Raw genomic sequence first — 15000 nt, forward strand, 5'->3', positions numbered from 1 at the left:
AGGGAATTACATCCACCCCAATAAATACACCTACTGAGGGAATTACATCCACCCCAATAAATACAACCACTGAGGCTATTATATCCACCCCAATAATTACAACCACTGAGGCAATTACATCCACCCCAATAATTACAACCAATGAGGCAATTACATACACCCCGATAATTACAACCACTGAGGCAATTACATCCACCCCAATAATTATAACCACTGAGGCAATTACATCCACCCCAATAATTACAACCACTGAGGCAATTACATCCACCCCAATAATTACAACCACTGAGGCAATTACATCCACCCCAATAATTACAACCACTGAGGCAATTACATCCACCCCAATAATTACAACCACTGAGGCAATTACATCCACCCCAATAATTACAACCACTGAGGCAATTACATCCACCCCAATAATTACAACCACTGAGGCAATTACATCCACCCCAATAATTACAACCACTGAGGCAATTACATCCACCCCAATAATTACAACCACTGAGGCAATTACAACTGACCCAATAGCTACAACTAATGAAACACTTAGAACTTCCCCAATAACTAAAGCTACTGAGGCAACAACATCTGCCCCAGTAACTACAGCTACTGATTCTTCAGCAACAATGACTAGAATAACAACAAGAGAAGCAGCCATAACTACTGAACCTCCAATAACAACTACACCAACTACCACCGTGAGCTCCACCACATTCACCACCTCCACAAGTCGTCAGGTGAGTTACAGCATCTCACATACAGTAATAATATTAAATATAGACTGATGTTCCTCAGTGGGAGTGAAACAGGCAATCAGTGGAACTTCTCAGTATAGAAGCTGTTGTGTTAGAAGGAAAATAACCTTAAAATCTGTTTGTGCCACATTTACATTTATTAAACCTTTATTACATTTTCATGGCACTTTATGTCGTGTTTAATCATCCACAAGCAGCAGGTTCCTGTTTCTCTGGGTCTCTGTGAGAGAGACTTTGTTGAGGTAAACGTGTTCACAATCACTGTGTCTGGTGTGAGAATGTAAATACAGTTCATGCTGTTAAACCTTATGGCTTATTGTTTGTGTTGATAAACTAAACATGACTGAGGACAAAAACCACACAGGGATGGCAGGAGATTTGTGCCTTTGTAAAGTATAACGTAATAATACTGAAGGACAAGTGAGAGAGAACATTGTCATGGTTTCAGTCTCAGAAGCAGCACTCACATGGAGAGTAATATAACAGCAGTGATAAGGTTAGGGTTGGTAGAAAGTTTATTCAGGAGACTTCTGGAACAAAAAAAGAATAAACATTTCATTAGGACTTTGCAAGAACACGTACACAGAGAACTTTAGTATTTGCAGATTTACTGAAATGTGCTTGGTAAGGAAAACCACCAGCCTGACATTATGGAGGTTCTCCTTTGCCACAAAAACAGCTCTGACCCTTTAAGTCCTGGACTCCACAAGATCTCTGAAGCTTTGCTGTGGTATCTGATGCCCAGAAAAATCCTCTAGGTGCTTTCGTTTGTGAGGTGGGGCCTCCATGAATCAGCACATCCCACATCCCACATCCCACATCCCACATCCCACATCCCGCACTTTTTCATGTACCTCAAACTGTTTCTAAACAATGTTTGCAGTGTGAGGTGATCTTGGTCTGTAGCAATGTCAGGTGGTACATGTCATAAACACATCCACATGAGCTCCAGAACTAAAGTTTTCTCAGTAGATCATTGTCCAGTTCATCAGATTGCCTCTGCTGGCTCTCCGTCTTCCCATCCTGCATCCTGATGCCATCTCTTCCTGTTGTTTTGGAGATGCAATGATGCTTCCAACACATCAGCATCAACTTCAAAATCTGACTGGTCATATCACACCCCTGTCAGAACGAGATAAACACCACCGTAACGAGATAATCAGTGTTATGCAGTGGTTTTATTGTTATGGCTGATCAGTTCATACAGTACAAGCTTACTTCTGACTGTCTGTGGTCCTCGTAGAAGAACTTCTGTCTGTCAGAGTTAAACAGGAGGAAGTTAGTAAGTGTCCACTGTCTGATGTCCTTCACACAATCTTCAGTCTTATTAAACTGGTGTCTCACATCTGACTGAGCTGAAACATACAGCTGTGTGTCATCAGTGTAACAGTGGAAGTTAATACCATGTTTATTAATAATTGCACCAAGGGGTAGAATATATAGGGAGAAAAGCAATGGGCCTAAAACTGAACCTTGTGGAACAACAAACATTATCTTAGTATGTTTAGAGTCATCACGATTTAGATCCATGACCTGATAACAATCAGTTAAATAAGACCTGATCCAGGAGACGACCGTCGCTTTTACACCAACAACATGTTTTAGTCTATCAAGTAAAATAACATATCATAATCATAGTCAACATCATAATAACAATTATGTTTAGTCTTTACATGCATTTTATTCAATACTGTAATGGTGTGTACTCTCAATGTGTGTTATAGGGAGAGTTGAGCAGGAAGTTAGTAGGGTGGAGTGTCTTAGAAGCTTCAGGGAGGCAAAGGTGGAAATCTGGCACAAACTTCAGAGTCTTTATAGTCAGTTACAGTGAAAGGAATTCTTATTTCTCATTAGACTTAAAAACTTTATTAATTAAATAATAATCTAGATTATACAGTGCAGGATACACAGGATTTCTGGAGCACAACAGTTTATTGGACGAGTTATGGAGCACTTTCATGGAGTATAAATATTAGGGAAAATGTTGATGTTGATGCAAGATGTTGGCATGGAAACGTTCCTGGATTTGGGTTGCTTGGACTCTCACACTCACAGGGAAACATGCACAGGTTTGTTAACCAGCAGGTGAAGCTTTGCATTTCAAACTGTTCATGTAACTTATTTTCCTGAATGTTTAAAATCCTTTCAGTGTAAAAGCACAGAGGAAGCGGTCAGGTGTGTGGTGAACCAAACGGAAGCCATGGTGTTCACAAACTCCAGTGTAATTATGTTCAGATCAGCAGGACCACTCTGTTTGTTCACTCTGATCAACCGTGAGACTGGAATACAGCTAACCAACTGCTCTCAGGACCAAACCTACACAAACAGATTTACCTGTGAGGTCTCAGGTCTGAAACCTGGCACTGGTTATCATTTTGGAATAATTTCCCAGTCTGATGGAGAGCATTTCAACTTTTCCCTTCACACCGGTAAGTCTGACTGTTTAATTTTTTAATTATTTATTGAAATATTAATATTATTTTTTCGATGTCTTTAATAGGTAGTATGTAAGATGATATTTAAACGATATACAGATGTGTTCACCTACAGTAGATGTTCTGGTTATTCTATTTCTTGATGTCTTTACATTAACAACATGCAGTAGGATCTTTAGTTTCATTAATTCATGTCCAATTCTCTTTTGCACCTTTCATGTTGTAACTTAATAAATCATCTTTTTTCCCACTGGTTAAGTTTAAATGATCATATCTATAACCTGCTTGGGAAAAGTGTGTGATAAAGCAGAATTTGATAACAATGAAGAGAAACTAATCTTTAGTTTTTGTTCCCAGAAAGTTCACTTGCTCCAAAGTCATTTCCCTTTCTTATTGTTACCTTGTTCTAACGGATGCTGAAGGCCACAGAGTTTGTTTTGCACTAAGGAATAGATAAAAACAACACACACATGAACTCTATATTCGAAGGAGGAAAGCTTTTGTTGCTTCTTGGCATCCTTTAATTATCCACACGCTTGGTGTGATGGGATTTCAGCATGTTTCCTAATGTTCCACTTCACTGAATGTTATGATAAGTAAAGGAATCTCATGGAAAGAGAAGATAGATGACATTTTTAACAGATAAATGCTGTGTTCTGTGTTCAGTGTGATGAGGATAACAAGCTCAGATCATGGAGTCTCCGTTAGGGTCAGGATTCAGGATTAAACACTAGTCTATGTTAGTAGACTGTTAGTGATTCGGGTTTGTCAATGAACAGCTTTGACATTCATTAGTAAACACGGTGGTTCCTCATTTATCCATATAGAAGCATGCTGTCCTTTTCCATGGAGGGATTTGTTTGGCATTCTCAGATATTTCTTCCTTTGTACAAAGGAAAAGTAACACTACACAACACATAAGTCTACTCTTTTGGTTTGGTGTTGTTGGTTTAATGATCTTATTATTCATTTTATTTGTTAAGCGCTTTTAACAATGGATAGTGACATAACAGCTTAACAGAAACACACACACTCACACACACACACACACACACACACACACACACACACCACACACACACACACACACACACACACACACACATATATATATATATATAGATAGATATATGCATGTAAATGTGTGTGTGTGTGTGTGTGTGTGTGTGTGTGTGTGTGTGTGTGTGTGTGTGCCTGGATATAAACTTTAAATGTAGAAATGTATCAATTTATCCTTAATTCCTTAATGAGCAAGTCAGATGTGAAGTGGTGAGGATGTGAGATGTGACCAGGATAGGAACCATAAAAAAGGGAAAACCTCCTAGTATATGGTTAAACACACACACACACACACACACACACACACACACACACACACACACACACACACACACACACACACACACACACACATACACACATATATATATATATATATATATATACACTGTCTAGTATATTGTGTAAGCAGGAAATTTTAGTTCTAAAAAGATGTCTACATTTATAAAATGTTCTCAGTACAGAGCTGATTGTGGTTCTTGCAGACCTAAAGCTTTCATAGCAGTTGTAGTCCAAGACCATCATATCATAGCAAAAATCATTTTCAGTCCAAAACCACTGTCATTCGATTCAATTTTATTTATTTGTATAGCAATTTTAACCAATCACAGCTTTACAGAAGTATAGAAACAATTTTTCTAAAAATTTACTATTAACAAAAAAAAAGCAAGTCTGAGGGGAGGGTGGTGAGGAAAAAGTCACTGAGATGATTTGAGGGAAGTCCATTAATCCCACGAGTCACTGGATGTCCATGCACATCGATCCACGGCACCAGTGTGGATAAGATAGGGGTCATTATGTTCAGAAATAAGTGCAGTGTGGATAAGATAGGGGTCATTATGTTCAGAAATAAGTGCAGTGTGGCCTCAGGTACAAAAGTAAAGTGTGCTACCTTTATTTTTTGAGTTTACTCTGACTTGCTATGTAAATTATGATTGTAAATAGTGCAAATGTTAAGCATTGACATTTATTTTGTAGCTCCATCAGCAGTAAGCAGTCTAAGTGTTTCTGCCGCCTCCACCTACATCAGTGTTTCCTGGCAGCCGGGTCCTGGACAAAGAGAGACCTTCTGGGTAACGCTGAGTCATGATGATGCACTGGTCCAGAACCTGAGGTTTAAAAGCACTGTGACATCATGCACTCTGGATGGCCTTAGACCTGGTGCACTCTATACTGTCACCGTGGTAACGGAAGCATTCGGGAAACAACAAAATGTAACCAAAGACATTCGGACAGGTGACAATGCTGTCTTCTGTTCTTTGGCTTGCAACCTTGGGTAAAAACATGCATAAAGTCCACCATCAGCGGTTATAAGGCTTCTGTCACTAACCTCTTCAACACAGCTTGTATTAACATAAGTGTGCGTATTGTATGTAATAACAGCCCATGAGCACATGGTACTGTACACAGTGCATTAACACTACACAGTAAGTAACAACACCAAGCTGACATTTCTGTCTCATACACATTCTGTCAGTAATTCACACTGATAGTGTAGGCATCCAAAATATTGTCAGCTCTGAGTCAACGTTTACTGTACAGGCAACTACGTCTATTCTACACACACACACACACACACACACACACACACACACACACACACACACACACACACACACACACACACACACACACACACAGTGTAATATCCTAAACTGCAATGCCTCCCACCCACCCACACACACACACACAGTGTAATATCCTAAACTGCAATGCCTCCCACACACACACACACACACACACACACACACACACACACACACATACACACACACACACGGTCTGTCATATGTCTCATGTCATATGTATGTTGTTGTCGCAGTGAGATAAAGGTGAGTGAGGATCCAAATGCAGTTTAAAGTTCATACTCCAAAACAAAAGCAACAGATAAACAGACAGACGACACGAGGCAGAACACAGAGCGAACAGGAAACAGGAACAGGAACGACTAACACCAGGAAAGTGAACAAACAGTGTAGATATAGCAAACAGGAACCAATCACAAAGTGGAGACAATCAGTGACTAAGAAAACACACCTGGGGAAAAGTGCAATTAGTGTCCATGGTAACAAATGAGTGGGCGGAGCAAACGATCAACAGCAGGGCAAGACAGCAGACAGACTCATTACAGTTGGTAATTCTAATTTGTTGTGTATTTTTTTCTTCTTTTATACTTAAAATTCTTTTTTAATTTCCTCCATGGAGAATGGCCATGCAGCTGAGGGTCTGCTTTGGTTGTTTACAAATGCAATATAAGAAACAACAAGGGTTCGGGTTCGGGTAGAAGAAGGTCTTCACTTGTTTAAAACAGTCCGTGACTCGGCTGTTTAGAGATCTAGGGCAAGTTCATTCCACCACATCGGGGCCAGAACAGACAAGAGTCCTGATGTATACCTCCCTCTTACCCTGAGAGGTAGTGGGACCAGTCGAGTGAGGGGCAGTGTGAGGGGTAATAAGAGCCTTGAGGTAAGAAAGAGCGGGTTTATTTTTGGTTTTGTATACAAGCATCATTGTTTTGAATCTGATGTGTTCAGCTGCTGGAAGCCAGAGGAGGAACGTAGTGCTGGTGTTGTGTAGAGAACTTGGGCAGGGTGAAAACAAGTTGTGCAGATGCATTTTAGATCATTTATAGAGAATGAATTGTGTTCAGAGTTCGACCTGACAGCAGTGAGTTAAAGTAACCCAGTCCTGAAATGACAAGAGACTGAACAAGCACCTGAGCAGCCTGTGTGGGGAAAATGTCTGAGTCCTGATGTTGTAGAGAAGAAACCGACATGAACGAGTCACATTAACAACATGCGAGGAAAAGGACCGTTGTTTGTCCATGGTTACCCCAAGGTTGTGCGCGTTGCACAAAAGAGCTGATCAGATTGTTTTGTAGGGATATTTAACTGATGAGCTGTCATCAATGACGATATGTTCACCAGACATGCTGAGAGCTGTGAGAGAATATAAGTTGAGTATCATCAGCATAGCAGTGATAAGAGAATCCATGTGAGGATATAACATGAGAGTGAGTATACAGGGAGGAGACGAGAGGACCAAGTACTGAGCTCTGTGGGACACCAGTGGAGAGTCTGTGTGGAGCAGATGTAGCTCCCCTCCATGTTGCCTGATATGAGTGAACTTCCAGGTAGGACAAGAGAGTCTTGTAGTTGACTGTATGAAATGCTGCCGAAAGGTCAAGGAGGATAAGGACAGATGAAGCTAGATGACCTAGCAGCTTGTTGCTTCTTAGAGACAGCCAAAAGTGCAGTCTCTGTGGAATCCTGGAGGTTGTTCTGCGAATGATAGACGGACGGTTGAGTATAAACAATGTGTTCAAGAATATTTGAAAGAAAAGAGAGAAGTGATACCGGTCTGTAGTTACTGATGTCTGATGGATCCAGAGCAGGTTTCCTCAGGATGGGAATAACCCATAAAGGCAGCTTGCATACATACAGACTGCACAGGTACTTGTTTAGTCTCTTGTCATTTCAAGACTGGACTTTTGCACCTTTTTGCTAGCAGGTCTACATATGAGAGCACTTCCTCCTCTGCAAATGATCTACAATTCAGCTGCATGACTTGTTTTCAGCCTGCCCAAGTTCTCAGATACCACCCTGCTACTGCGCTCCTGGCTTCTGGTAGATGCATGCATCAAGATTCAAAATTCTGATGATTGCCTACAGAGCACTCTTTTCTGTTCTCACAGCAAGGTAATGGAATAAACTGTCCCTAGCTGTCCGAACAGCTGAGCCACTGGTTATCATGACAGGTGAAGAGTGACATCTTCCTGAAATACGTGAATGAGTACTTTTTGTTTTTTGTTTTGTTTTATTTGTATATTTAAAAAAAAGCGTTTTAGGATTTAACTTGATGGTATCTTAAGTGTGTAATCTACTGAACCAGTGTTGATGTATTAACTGATAGAGGCTTAAAAGTTCTGTTGTATGATGCTCTGGATAAGGGAGTCTGCCAAGTGCCTGACCAGATGTTAGCTATCTATTGATGATTGTGTTGATGAAGGGCAGAAGGTCTTTAAAGATGATCTGAAGAACAGTAGAAACGAATTGGATCCAGTGAGAAGGTAGTAGGAATGCAAGACTTGATGACTTGTAGAATTTCCTCTGCCGCTTTTTGTGGATATTTTTTAATCTGTATTTAATACAAATAAATTTTATCACTCTGTTATTGAACAATTATTATTCTTCTGCAATATAAATATGTGTGTTGTTTCCGCAGTTCCCGCTCCTGTAACCAAGCTAAAACTGGAAAACAATGGCAGTGAAGACTCATTTATTACCTCATGGACTCCTGCAGAAGGAGAAGTGGATAAATACCTGATCTCCTTAACTTCATCCTCTTCTTCCACTGAGCAGATCCCATTGGTCCAACTCCAGCCCAACACATCCCATTGGGTGTTCAGGGCTCTGACACCTGGACGGGGTTATTATGTGTCAGTAAGGACTAAAAGTGGTGAAGTCAGCACTGAGGCTAAAGCTGCTGGTAGAACAGGTGAGTTCGAGCCACACTCAAAGCCAATGAGAAGAGAGGACAGGAGCCAATAATTGTGCTTCAATATTCTGACCAATCATTGCTCATGAGCTATTTTTCTCTTCAGTTCTTGTGAAGTCAGTGTGGTGTAGGTGTGGTGTAGGTTATTGGTGACCCCATGTCCCTTAGGCTGTCCTGGTCCCCCACAGTAGGACAGTGGGAAAGTTCTCGGCTTTCAGCAGAGCCGTCCTGAGAGATTGTACAGTGTAAAGGTCACTGTGTTCAGCGGCTCTTTAAATAACACACCGTCCTGACAAGCAAGACTTAGTATGTATAAAGACTTAATTACACCAAATGTTTAGTCCTTTGGTGGTAATTGTGTGCTTCAGTAAAATTAGCTTCACAAATGACTCATTATTAGCATTACAAGGCTAATGCCAATAACATTTAAGCTTATTTTAAATTTAATTCAGTTTATTTGTATACCAGATTTAACAACGGACATCAAGTCAAGACATTGTGTCCAAGCAGCTTGACAGAAGTAAAGAAACATCGAATAAAACATTTAAAGTTTAGAATTAAGTTAATATTTATTTATTTTCTAACATTTATTCCTAGAGACATATCAGTTATAACAAGTTAATATGGCATACAATCTGTTCATCTAAACATTCACCTAGTTTCCTGAAAAGCAATATCATTTGTAGTGAGGGGAGTGTAGGAGGATGAGAGAGAGAGATAGAGAGAGATAGAGAGAGAAGAGAGAGAGAGAGCGAGAGAGAGAGAGAGAATAGAAAGAAAGAAAAGAAAAGAGAGAGAGATGAGAGAGAGAGAGAGAGAGAGAGAGAGAGAGAAGAGAGAGAGAGAAGCGAGAGAGGAGAAGGAGAGAGAGAGTGAAGAGGAGAGAGAGAGAGAGAGGAGAGAGAGAGAGAGGAGAGAAGAGAGAGAAGAGGAGAGAAGAGAGAGAGATAGAGAGAGAGATCTCTCTCTCTCTCTCTCTCTCTCTCTCTCTCTCTCTCTCTCTCTCTCTCTCTCTCTCTCTCTCTCTCTCTCTCTCTCTGTCCCTCTACTCAGTTCCTGGGCATGTTCAGAAGCTTCAGGTACATCACAGTAATGAATCATCAGTGCGTGCTCAGTGGCGCCCCCCTCTGGGAGAGTGGGATAAATATTCTGTCTACCTGGCAGATGTAGGAGGAGGAGTGAAAAAAAGACAGACACTAAGCAGAGAAATAAATGAGTTCAGCTTTCATGACCTCACACCTGGAAAAGAGTACAATATCACCGTGGTAACACACAGTGGAGACTTGAACAGTTCCACCTCCATCACCACCCAGACCAGTAAGACACTCCATCTGCAAACATCTATAGACAGAATAAACTGCAGGACAGAACCTGAAACTGGGGTGAAGAACTAGAGCTGGGACCTGAGAATTTAACTGAGGGGATTGATGCTAGGACCTGGTGCCTAAATGTTTGACCACAGGAAGTAAATCTAAGAAAGTTAGTAAATTTGACCACTAAGAATCAGGGACTCTGACTAGGACCCGGGAACTGAGATGAGAAGAACCTGGGTTCTAAGATTACTATGTGGGGAAACAGCTACAGTTTGGGCAATTAAAGTAAAAAGTTTTATAAAAAAAAATTAAACACAATTAAAGTTATGACCTGGGGAAGCTTTGGCAACTGTAAACCACCTTTGTTTCAGACCCATCAGCTAGCTATGGACTATTGCATAAATTCTTGTTGTGTGTGTGTGTATGTGTGTGTGTGTGTGTGTGTGTGTATATGTGTGTGTGTGTGTGTGTGTGTGTGTGTGTATTAATGTGTGTGTGTGTGTGTGTGTGTGTGTGTGTGTGTGTATTAATGTATGTGTGTATTAATGTGTGTGTGTGTGTGTGTGTGTGTATTAATGTGTGTGTGTGTGTGTGTGTGTGTGTGTGTGTGTGTATTAATGTATGTGTGTATTAATGTGTGTGTGTGTGTGTGTGTGTGTGTGTGTGTGTGTGTGTGTGTGTGTGTGTGTGTGTGTGTGTGTGTGTGTGTGTGTGTGTGTGTTCAGTTCCTGCTGGTGTCACACAGCTGACTGTCAGTAATGAGGGCACAACTGATGCTCTGCGTGTGAGCTGGACAAAAGCAGAAGGAGATGCTGACTTGTACCGTGTGCTGCTTATCCAGAACAGCATTGTGATCAGAAATGAGAGTGTGATATCACAGCAGACGTCACACAGCTTCCATAAGCTGAGGAGTGGCACCCATTACAGAGTGGTGGTGATCAGTATGAAGAATGGTGTGTCCTCCAAGCAAAGAGTGTCTGAGGGCTACACAGGTAACGGCCTACACGCTGGTTAACTGAATGTACACATGCTAACAGTCGTAGCCCTAAAACTTTACTAAACTGTCTGTATGTTATGGCAGTGCCTGCAGCCGTGGGTGGAATCTCGGTCAGTAATAACGGCCGGTCGGATTTCCTCAGTGTGTGGTGGAGACCTGCACAGGGGGACGTCGACAAGTACACGGTTACACTCAGTCATCTTGGCAACATCATACACATTCATATCGTGCCCAAGTCCAGCTCTGAGTGTGTGTTCAACTCGCTGACGTCCGGTCGCCTGTACAACATCAGCGTCAACACACACAGTGGATTGTACACTAACCACACGGTGGTGCAGGAGAGGACGCGTAAGTGTACACACAAGATGAACACAATGTACATTCGTTTACTCGTTATTACACGTGTGTGTATGTGTGTTTCAGAGCCATCTCCCGTGCTGACTCCGTGTGTTACACACATGGCACGTGATGACTCTCTGAGGGTCTACTGGCGACATCCTTCTGGAGATTTTGACTTTTACCAGATTGTCGTTAAACATAACAACATGATCCAACACAACACTACAGTCACACAGTACCAGGATGAGTGTGTATTCACTGGCCTCGTCCCAGGGCGACTGTACACCGTCATCATCAGCACTTGGAGCGGCAAGTACGAAGCCAGTGTGTCTACTCATGGGAGAACACGTGAGTAATACATGATTTATATATACTGTAGTGATAGCTATATATATATATTAGATGGGGTTAGATTAGTGGAGGCAGGTTCGATGGTAGTTCATTGGTTAAAACACCGGACTGCTGTGAGCTTAAATCCCAACACTGCCACACTGCCACTGCTGGGTCCTCGTGCAAGTTCAGAAACCCTCAACTGACAAATACCATAATGGTGTAAATGGGTTTAGTGTGAGAATTTAATTAGAGAATACGACAGGAGTAATTATCAATCCTTCTTTGTCTCAGATTCTCCCAGTTCAATCCCTCCAGGGGAAATGATGAAAAAAAGATTTTATGGAAAAAGTCTTTGGGAATGCTAGAGACATCATGTTTAATGGTGTAGAAGGTCTCAGATGGAGTCATTAGCTCAGGTCCCAACACCACGGATCCTAAACTCATCCAACACCAAACTGCTTCGTTCCCTTTCCATAAAAAAGGTCTAATCATCTATGGCTTTTTAGTTGCCCCTCACCTCCCCAGAGGCTGTTTGAGTTTGGATGGAGACCCAAGAGTGGCAGCTTACATTTACTGCATTTAGCAGACACTTTTATCCAGAGTGACATTTTATTTCAAGTCAAGAAGCTTTTATTGTCATTTCAATCACATAGCTGTTGCAGTACACAGTGACATGAGGATGCAGGCTCAGTAGACGTGGGTAGTGTAGCCAAAAACTGTACTGAAGTAAAAGTACTGTTACTTCAGAATAATACGACTCATTAAAGTAAAAAGTAGACGTCCAAATAATTACTTTAATAAGAGTAAAAGTGGGACACGGTGGCTTAGTGGTTAGCACGTTCTCCTCACACCTCCAGGGTTGGGGGTTTGATTCCCACCTCCGCCTTGTGTGTGTGGAGTTTGCATGTTCTCCCCGTGCCTCGGGGGTTTCCTCCGGGTACTCCGGTTTCCTCCCCCGGTCCAAAGACATGCATGGTAGGTTGATTGGCATCTCTGGAAAATTGTCCATAGTGTGTGAGTGTGTGAGTGAATGAGAGTGTGTGTGTGCCCTGTGATGGGTTGGCACTCCGTCCAGGGTGTATCCTGCCCCGATGCCCGATGACGCCTGAGATAGGCACAGGCTCCCCGTGACCCGAGAAGTTCGGATAAAGCGGTAGAGAATGAGTGAGTGAGTGAGAGTAAAAGAACTCAGTGAAAAAACTACACACGTACTGAGTAACTGTTGAGTTACGTCGGATTTATTTTTTAACACAAGACGACAATCAGACACAAAAATACTAAATGATCTTTAGACAAATTATGGCTCAGCCAAGCAATAAAATAAATTAAAATGAATTAATTACAAAATGGCTTAAATAAAAATAATTAAGGTAAATTCAAGTACTTAATAAATAAAAAAAATAAAATAATAATAAATAAAAAATAAATACGCACAAGTAACACAAATTTCCAAACCTTTATACTTTTTTACCAGGCAGAACTAGAACGAGGCAGCCCATAAATTCTCATAAACTGTGTGTGTGTGTGTGTGTGTGTGTGTGTGTGTGTGTGTGTGTGTGTGTGTGTGTGTGTGTGTGAAAACATGCAGAAACAAACTATTTCACCAAAAAATCACTCAGTGACGTCACTATTAAACTTCACCGTCTGCATTGCCGACAGTTTGTGTTGCTACAGTAACTACCCCGTCCCGCCCCTGAGAGTGTGTACGGTAACGTGACGATTCTCTCTCTGTCAAAATAAACCATTAAAACTGATGTGTAGAATACCAAAGAGTTAAAGAGAAAAGTGACGAGCTGATTGTAGCCTAATGTAGAGGAGTAAGAGGGCAGTTTGTCCTTCACAAATCTGCTCAAGTAAAAGTAAAAAGTCTAAAAGTGATTTAAATCTACTGCTAGTAAACTTTTCTAAAACTTACTCAAGTAGATGTAACTCGTGACTACCCACCTCTGGGGATCAGGGGGTTACAGTGAAGACAGAGCTATAAGGACTTAAGTTAGTCCTACTGTAGATACCAACAGTGCAGGACAAGTCAAACAAGACAGTGCAGGACAAAAGACAGTGCAGACAACAAACTACAAGACAATACACAAACAGCCCCAGTGTACACACTGTATGTTCACACAATATTGCGTGTGCAGTAATACACAGATGAACCGTTTTACAGCAGCAGGTCCCTGAGGTCAATTTATACAACTGAGAACCGAGGCTTAAGGGCCACAGCAACTTGTTGAACCTAGGATTCAAACTCATGACCTTCCGATCAGTAGTCCAACACCTTAACCACTGGGCTACCACGACCCTCTGTGATGCTGGGATTTAACCTAATGAATGACCTTCTAATCACTAGAACTACATTTCCTACGTAACAACAGTTGTAATTGCAGCACTTCACAATCCTTGACATTGGGGTGACATAAGGACGTGATGATCAGTGACACTTCATGCTTATTAAACTCCACAGTTCTGCTTCAACAAAGTGAAGATTCCCTGAGAACAAACACACTGACAGCGAAATGCAGTAAAATAATGAATGAAACTCTTTCTTTTCCCCACCCACAGTCCCGGGGGGGGTGCGCAACCTGACGTTGTTGTCTCAGGGGACACAGGAGCTGGGCGTGGCTTGGGCACCAGCCGTTGGTGATGTGGATCATTATGAGATTCAGATTGTGTTTAATGATATGAAGGTGTTTCCTGCTATCACTCTAAGCAGCAGTACGACTCAGCATGTCCTCTCTCTGCTCACGCCTGGACGTCTCTACAAGATCATTGTGTCCACCTTCAGTGGTCCCAATCTTAGTACACGCTTCATTGAAGGGAGAACAGGTACATCACCAATGTCTGTCTGTCTCTCCATCTGTCTGTCTGTCTGTCTGTCTGCCTGTCTGTCTGTCTCTCCATCTGTCTGTCTGTCTGTCTGTCTGTCTGTCTGTCTGTCTGTCTCTCCATCTGTCTGTCTGTCTGTCTGTCTGTCTGTCTGTCTCTCTTTTTCTATCTGACTGGTTCTGTGTCTTTTTGTCTGTCTGTTATTGTGTCTGTCTGTCTCTCCGTCTGTCTATCTGTCTGTCTGTCTGTCTCTCTTTCTATCTGACTGGTTCTGTCTTTTTGTCTGTCTGTTATTGTATCTGTCCCTTTGTCCTTTGTCTGTCTCTGTATCTTTTCTGTCTCTCTGTTACTTCATCTCGTTTTTATCTGTCTGTCTGTCTGTCTGTCTGTCTGTCTGTCTGTCTGTCTGTCTGTCTCTCTGTCTGCTTTCCTGCTCTTTGATCACATTT

General features: G+C 41.6%; 1 protein-coding gene across 2 annotated transcripts in view; it reads left to right on the forward strand.

Annotated features, from left to right (window-relative positions):
* The window catches only part of LOC113634196 (receptor-type tyrosine-protein phosphatase beta-like), a 45015-nt gene that overhangs the window by 13138 nt on the left and 16877 nt on the right, over positions 1-15000 (forward strand). For both annotated transcript variants that reach the window (XM_047802320.1, XM_047802321.1), the window contains exons 3-11: positions 1-737; positions 2905-3184; positions 5228-5485; positions 8474-8746; positions 9800-10063; positions 10785-11051; positions 11141-11404; positions 11480-11743; positions 14288-14551. The exon at positions 1-737 is cut by the window's left edge and continues 1284 nt beyond it. In XM_047802320.1, coding sequence (XP_047658276.1) covers positions 1-737; positions 2905-3184; positions 5228-5485; positions 8474-8746; positions 9800-10063; positions 10785-11051; positions 11141-11404; positions 11480-11743; positions 14288-14551 — 2871 coding nt within the window. The remainder of the gene's footprint in view (positions 738-2904; positions 3185-5227; positions 5486-8473; positions 8747-9799; positions 10064-10784; positions 11052-11140; positions 11405-11479; positions 11744-14287; positions 14552-15000) is intronic.

This window comes from Tachysurus fulvidraco, chromosome 17 (genome assembly GCF_022655615.1).
Source record: "Tachysurus fulvidraco isolate hzauxx_2018 chromosome 17, HZAU_PFXX_2.0, whole genome shotgun sequence".
In the NCBI taxonomy this organism is placed as follows: Eukaryota; Metazoa; Chordata; class Actinopteri; order Siluriformes; family Bagridae; genus Tachysurus; species Tachysurus fulvidraco.